Source organism: Elaeis guineensis, chromosome 1, assembly GCF_000442705.2.
Source record: "Elaeis guineensis isolate ETL-2024a chromosome 1, EG11, whole genome shotgun sequence".
NCBI lineage: Eukaryota > Viridiplantae > Streptophyta > Magnoliopsida > Arecales > Arecaceae > Elaeis > Elaeis guineensis.
The window spans coordinates 152,162,544-152,170,322 of record NC_025993.2 but is presented as its reverse complement, the minus strand read 5'-3'; the positions used below and the strand labels follow the sequence as shown (position 1 = coordinate 152,170,322).

General features: G+C 40.3%; 1 protein-coding gene across 3 annotated transcripts; it reads right to left on the bottom strand.

The window, feature by feature from the left end:
* Positions 1-329: 329 nt before the first annotated feature.
* Positions 330-4,484, bottom strand: LOC105039047 (ESCRT-related protein CHMP1). Of its 3 annotated transcripts, XR_012134648.1 has the most exons (3): positions 3,475-4,484; positions 1,094-1,339; positions 330-610 (listed from the first exon to the last, which is right to left on the bottom strand). XR_012134648.1 is itself a non-coding variant. In XM_073243986.1 (2 exons), the coding sequence occupies exon 1, from the start codon at positions 4,140-4,142 to the stop codon at positions 3,531-3,533; it is 612 nt and encodes a 203-aa protein (XP_073100087.1). In that variant the 5' UTR covers positions 4,143-4,484; the 3' UTR covers positions 330-610; positions 3,483-3,530. The 3 variants fall into 3 exon arrangements, 1 of the variants encoding a protein (XP_073100087.1); XR_012134647.1 differs by lacking the exon at positions 1,094-1,339 and having other exon boundaries at positions 3,475-4,480; XM_073243986.1 differs by lacking the exon at positions 1,094-1,339 and having other exon boundaries at positions 3,483-4,484.
* Positions 4,485-7,779: the final 3,295 nt, after the last annotated feature.

Genomic DNA, 7,779 nt, shown 5'->3' with positions numbered 1-7,779 from the left:
TTAAAGATATTTTAAAATTTTGATTTCACATTACTGATAATCTGATTGTTATACCAAACATGTCAATTAAAATTTTCAATAATTTTACTGTAATATTATTTATGTGTGTCAAACACAGTAATCAATATTACTAGTAATTTAATAGTGATAATTTATTTAGAAGATAATCTACATTGTCTTTCAAAATTATCTGACGATGCATCAAATGCCACCTAAGGATGTCCAAAAACAAATCGTATCGTCGTATGATCACACCATATACTAATTTTCCATTCGTCCAAAGTGCATACAACCTTAAGTCACATCACATCAAAATGCAGTCCCAAAAGTAAAAAGTAACGTTTTAAATCAATAGTTCCAACTTTACCTGGTACTCTTTGCAAATATCCAAAAGATAAGCCACTTGTCTTATTAATAATCACAAGAACGATCAAGCACCTAATGTCCTCCAGTTCGGATCATTAGCTGTCATCCAATAGATGGTATCTACAAGTATATCACCTAACATCACCAATAGACGGTATCTACAAGTATATTAACTAACATCACCTCTTCAGCATATCATGGATGAGGTGCTGGCAGATAGATTTCAGCAAGAGAAATTGAAGGCCTGCAATGGAACGAGATTTGAATAAGTCAGCATGTGAATGCCTAAGATTTTTCCATTTTCTGCTCATTAAAGGTAAATAATTAGTTACTAGCCATAAAAATATATAATGGAAAACTGTCATCTGGAGCACAGCATACGAGGAATAAAAAAGAAGTGCCAAAGACTGCGAAAGTTTAAGCCATGAAGATGGTAGACAGAAAACTGCATATATGTATTTTCTGCTCATTAGAAATGACAAGCTTCATTCTGTTCATTAAAATTAGAATCCCGGAACCGATAATTTTTATGAGCAGAGATAAGATCATTGATTCTGTTTGCTAAAATTAAAGTCTGGAACGAATAATTCTTTTTGTACTTGAAGAAGAAAAGGAACCATTTAATGTCTTATAGTAATAAATCACCAAGTTTAAAAACCAATGAACATAGGGCAACATTCAAAGGACAATGGATATGATGGAGTTATACAGAAGAAAGATAACGAACCATGTATGAGACAAGCAAATTGACTGAGGATCATCACAATACATGCAGTCTCCTGGTGGGTGATCATCAAGGTTCCTATATTACTAACTGCTAATTCAGAAGTGCAGTTAGAGATCGTTGAGGGCTTCACAAGTGAAAACAGCTTTGTTTATTGGAAACCTTTGTCTTAGAATGATGGCTTTGGCTGCTCAAGCATAAATTCGACAAAATTGAGAAGGTACAGCCTCACTTAGAGAAGAACCAATTCTGAGCTCAAGAAAGAATCATCAAGGATCACAGAAAAAGAATAAACATTATCACCAATCAGATTAAAACAGCATCCAAAAATAGGAGGAATCAAAGATTTATGTTTTAACTAGAACATGCATCCACACAAATTCTGAACTAAATGAATAATCCTCATTTAAAACACAAGTTTGTCAGCATCCACTGAGATTTCAGGCATGTTTGGAAGCATCGTAAGTTGTCCCTGGAATAGACTCATTCAACGGAAGTTGAGGAAAAGGAGCAGCAATCGAACGAGAAGATTTTTAGTCAATGAGGGAAGTCCCTAGATCATGCAATTCCACAGAATTGAGATACAACATTCCTTCTGCATGGTTATTTACATACTATCAGTTTGTATGAAGTTTCACAAATTGGTAAAACTCTCTCCCCGTATCATACAACTCCTCAAGATTCTAAATTTTCAGCCATCTATGAACTATTCCACAGACAAACTGTCCGAGCATCCAAACAGGGCCTGAGGAATAAAAAAGTATATGGTTGAACTAGAACAAAGATCACAAACTAATTCTTATGACATACAAGATCTATTGCACATCATCAAAAAAAAGAAACCATCTCCATATATATGCTCAAGATTGTTAGAAAAACATAAAAGTACTGCTTGGATACCAGCATGAATTAGTGTTCGGCATAAATTGTTGTCAAACATCATCAGAGGAATCAGATTCTTGAAGCTCTAAGATTTGAAAAACAAGACATTAAATGTGTTTGCCTGTGACCTTATGCAAATAATTTTAACATCTAACATCGTTGAAAAAAAATATCCTGTAGCAGAAAGCATGAGACAATTTCGATGCAATATGACCAACATTTTATCATGTACAATATGTATATGAACCAAAAACTGAAACTTTTCCCCACAAATCGTACATGTCTAGTACATGATATTGATCAACAAAAACTGAAGACACTTTTTTTTAAAAAAATTTTGTGGGTTTGCTATAGCAAAACAATAAAAGGTTGGAGCTTTTAAGATCTGGTTTGTAGGATTCCTCTGTAAAGATAAGTTCTTACTGACACAAAATTCAAAGTCCTCCAAGTAGCAGGCTTTGTGTCAATACATGTGTTGTGTTAGTATTTCAACAAGGAATGAAGAGACTGCAATCACAACAAAGAATTGGCTATGGGTGGGTGCATGCCTGTAAACATATGATAGATATTTGAGGGTCATGGACGGCTGGAACATCCTTAGCAGACAGGCACCTGGGCAATTTTTATGGCATAATCTTGGGTAAAACTACAGCAGAAACTAATTTTTAAGTAAGTCTAACCTAGTTGGAATTGGCATAATATGGCATCTAGAGTTAGTGTATTTTCTTGATCAACAATACAGAAGGTCCCATGAAAACAAGGTGAAGTGTCAGGAACTAAAAAGGATAACCGCATTGCTTTGGCAATGCAAGAACATCTAAATCAACTTCTATTACCCTATTAGGAGCCAATTAAGCCTCCTCCCCCTATTTGATCACCCTAAGAAACTACTCTCCTTACCAAATCTCGCAAGGAAAAATGAAGATATTTTAGCTAGAACAAGCTAGTCAAGCTATCCTAGCTCTCTATGGAAAACACTGGCTTTACATTCTACGAAAGAAAGTCGATCAAGCCCCACTCGACCAATAACAGAGCCTTGTATGAAATAACATGGAAGCTCCAATAATGAATGATAACTCCAGTCTATGCTAGCAAAGAAAACAAGCAGTTGAAATCATCCATGGAATTTTTGGTAAGATAATTCTCACAGTTTTACAACCTATACATTATGGGAAGCCATGGTTGAAACAGCCATCATGCACTCAGTTGCATGATTGCATCTAATGATACATGTAGCATCACGATCCACCACCATGACCCATATATTATCTGCTACACATTGAGTTAGTACCTGATAGTGCGTCTCATCCCAATGTACACAAATGAGGATCATTGCTGGTTATACAGTATCAACTATTATACTGTGCAATCCATATTTAAGCTAGTGCTACCAAAAGATTATAAAGACCTATTATCCTTGGTGTTTTTTGCCCTTTCCTTTATATAATAGTTTATGGTTAAATAATAAAAAAGAAGAGACAGATTCGTGTGTGTGTCCGTACCGCATTACCGCACCAATCTTGAAAGAGACCAATCAACTGATCGATCGATCGATCGATCAACCCTTGGCCGTGAGCTCGGCGAGACGCCTGGAGAGGTCGTCCTCGTCGATCTTCTCAGTAGCAGGAGCTGAGATGGCGTGGGCGGCGGGCTGCGGGAGGCCGACGGAGACCTCGAGGCCGTAGTCGTCGGCAACCTGCTGCATGAGACTGTTGACCTCGGTCTCGGGGGTGGAGAGGGAGGTGGACCCTGCCATGGCCCCTTCCATGAACTCGGCCTGGACCTCCATGTTGACGAACTGGCGCTCGAAGTGGTCCATCGTCTCGGACATCTTCTGGAGGTTGCCGGATGCGAGGGCGGAGTCAAGGGTCTTCACGATGGAGCCCATGGACTTGCCCACGGACTGCATCTTGGCCTGGGTGTCGAGCCAGGCGACCACGGCGTCGAGGCGGGAGGCGAGGCGGAGGTAGTTCATCTGCTCGGTGCGCTTGCGGATGGCGTTCTCGGCGTAGATGCGGGCGCCGTCCATGTTGCCCTTCTCGATCGCCTTCTTCACCTTGAGCTTCTCCGCTTTCTCCTCCTTCTCGCACTTGCGCGCTTGCCGCTGCAGGCTCTTCGCAGTGAACTTCAGCTCCATGATCTGGTTCATCAGCTTCTCCGTGTTCCCCATCACCGCCGCCACTGTCGGTGGTGGATCGATCCGGTGCGATGCAAAATGCCTAGGGTTAGGGTTCCGGCGACGACGGAGGGCGGTTAGGACAGAATTATCGGTGGAGGGAATGCGACGGGGCTCAGAGACAGAAAGGCTTCGGTATTAAAGGGCTGGGTCTCCCTGGTTACCGTCCAATTAATTGGCTAAAAAGCTGCGTTCTCGAACGACCACTGTTTCACGCGAAAACCTTGATGAACGCTTGCTGATGCCCTCTATCCCATGTATGGCAGTGCCAGTGAGGTGATATGGTGATATAGAGGATACTCCTAGCCGTTCATGCCAAATCAAACATTAGTCCTCCTTGCCCTTGCCACAGCATGTCATGGTAGGATCCAATAAATACTGGTTTCCCGTTGGCATGGTGCCTTTTCTGAGTTTTTGGCTTGTTATAATAAATTTTTGGAGATTTTTTGTATTTTTTAAAAAAAATAATTTATTCCAAAGTTCACCTTATGTTCACGAGTACTTGTCTACTTGCTAGGATATTTTTAATTTGTGCATCAGCTTACGTCTCAGCTCATTACCAATGTATGTGCACTTAGCTGGAACTAAAGATATAATGGTTCATAACAATGTAGTAACCTCTTTTACAAAATCATCTAGTTAAATTACTGTGTGAATCGACATCTATTGGTCCTTTTGACATGTCTTCAAAATTGTGCGTTCAAAACTCAAGTTCTCATTTTTTATAATCTTACTAGACTGCCTACCAGATAGCAGCACTCTCTTGCAATCCCCGATGATCCCAACTCTGTATTTAAGGGACTCGATGTATTTGCACATTTGGATCTTATTTATTTCATAAAATAATTGATTTATTTACTCTTATAACCAACATGCACCTGATATTTTCTCTTGTTGTAGGTGGATTATCCATAAGCTTTTAAACTTTGTTTGATTAGAAAGCATATGAAACCCACAAATCAAGTTGTGTTTGGGCATTTGAGCTGCGCTTGTGGTTACCAGCAGCTTTCGCTCATTCTCTCTGTTTGGGTTGAAAAAAATTGATAGCATGTTACAAATCAACACCCCTTATGTAAATAACCTGCATGCATGACATGCTTTGATTCTCCTGCGACAATGAGAGATGAGCAAGCAAATAAGGCACAAGTTGCTAAGCACGACTTCGAGGGCGAAGAATGGCATTAAAGGACTTTGATCATATCTGTTGGGGAATACCGACCGACCCCGTCCGTACCGACTTATAATCGGACCGACGGCCGACCGACTGACCGACCGACCGACCGACCGTCCGACCGATCGACCGACCGACCGACCGAACGTCATCACCGGCCAATTAACGGCCCTTAACCGACTGAGAATGTGTCGGTCGGGCATACTTTTTCCGTTCTCCCGACCGACTGAACCTGGAAGTCTGATGGCCGACTCTCGCAACACGCCCGGCTGGCCTTCGGAGGAACCCCAATCTCTATCCGACGCCACACAGCTGGCCACCGACCTAGGGTCGGTCGATTCTTCCGATCGCCGTACGACTGCCACAAACTGTCAGCCCTGACAACGGCATGCGGCACTGCCGCCTAGGGACATTGTCAACCCTAGTGATTTGACAGTCCCACGGCGATGTGACACTTTTACGGCGACTTTGACAGTCTACAGTGAGTTGACAATTCCTCAATTGTCCGCGCCATTAATGACGGCGCCATACCACGCTCCACTATATAAATCGGGGAAGGCAACAGTGCAGAGGGGCTGGACTTCGACCTCGACTTCGACTTCGAAACCACAGGTTAGCTCCCCCCCTCTCTCTCTCTCGATCGAGCTCTCTGTCTTCATTTCACTGTTGCCCAGTCACCTCTCTGACTTGACCGTCGGAGGGTCTCCGTCGGAGCCGCCTTCGATCAGTGTGGACTTTCTTTTTTTGCAGGCGCTCGTCTCCCGGTGATCAGACGACGAGGGGATTGGCCGCCGCAACAATATTTTTGCACCAAGTGGGGCTTCAAGAGGAAATATTAGACCCCTGTTTCCACAATAGAACCTCTTGTGATTTTGAGGCCTCTCTCGCCCTAAATAGATGGCCACAGACATGCATATTTGCTATTCAAATATTACTAGGTTGACTCGACGTTTACTTGGAGATGGTGAGCTTGACTAACCATTATAAACATCTAGCTCTTGAGCCTTTAATGCTTTATGACACAATGTAATTTTTTAGCAAGTATTTTTATAGTATTTGCTTCAAATATTGTTTTCTATATCTCCTCCTACTTTGCAATTCTACCCTTGGATGGTGTTCGAATGTCTACTCCATGGGTCAAGGATGCGAGGCCCGAATGGATATATATTTTTATTTTATAACATGATAGATGAGGGTGTAATATCAGGACCCTGTCCATCATTCCATAGCACATGCATGGACTACTCACGCCGGTGTTGGACTTGCTCTAATACCTATTGTTTGATTTGACATATATGCAATGTCATGATCATTCATATTTATTATCTTTCCCTTGCCTGTAGGATAGTGACCTTCCATCTAAATCATATTCTCTCGTTTTTTTGTGGATAAATATCATGAGAAAATTGGTCAACTTTCTTATTGACCAACTTACTCATGTTCTCACAGATTTCAAGATGGATAAATTATTTTCCATGGGTGGCATTTACCCATGAAATAGGAGGAAAATTTTACCCATCCAGAGGATGGCTAAATGATTTTCCCATCAACCGGTAAAGTGATCTCTTAATTTTATTCCTAAAATATCTTTTTTCTCGTTTTCGATGCCTCTATCGTTAATGCCTAATAACTCAGACTAATAAAATATATCTTTATTAGAAGTTGATAATTTTATTATGTTAAGATAATTTGGTATAGACTAAAAGCTTAGTTTGGTACAAAAAAAATTGCTTAGTTTGATACAAAAAAAATTAAGCTTTATAAATAAATCATCAAATTTGACCCAAGAAGCATAAAGGGTATTATGGAAAATATGGATAAAGTTTAGCAACTTATCTGGAAAAGTAATAATGCAAAAGAATATGGGTAACATATTTCAAAGCCACTTTCCCATGTATAAAAGAACATAGGTAAGTTATTTTTCTATCTAAATATTACCTGGGAAATACTTATCCAGAAAAATATAGTTTCATGGATAAATCTTTTACCTACAAAAGAACGGGTCCTTTAGGTGCCATTCATGCATGCATGCATGCATGTGAGGCTATTGCGAGCTAATGTAGCAGTGTGTGGTTGGTCATGCAAGAGCCTCAATGGCAAATTATAGGGCAGATAGCCAATCACAACTAGCTACGTTCAGTCTCAAAAAAACATTCAGACACGAACTTTTCAATTTTGTTTAAATTTTGTAATGCAGTAATTATCAAAAAAAAAAAATTACAGCAGAAATTTTGGTATTATAGGCCTCAAAAAAATTCAGAATAATCATTAAAAAGTTTCATAGTTGTTTCCCTTTTTTTAAAAAAAAAAAAAAAAGGATCAGAAGAGCTCACCTTTACCTACCCCATCTCTTAAAGACCAAATCAGACCCCGTCTTGCTGCCGCGCGACAAGGAGTAATACCATTCAAACGCTCACCATTCCATGGAAGATCCTCATTGATAGCCATACGGACAAGTGC

Bases quoted from the DNA above. Each gene is read 5' to 3' on its own strand.
- LOC105039047 (XM_073243986.1), bottom strand. From the start codon at position 4,142: ATGGGGAACACGGAGAAGCTGATGAACCAGATCATGGAGCTGAAGTTC.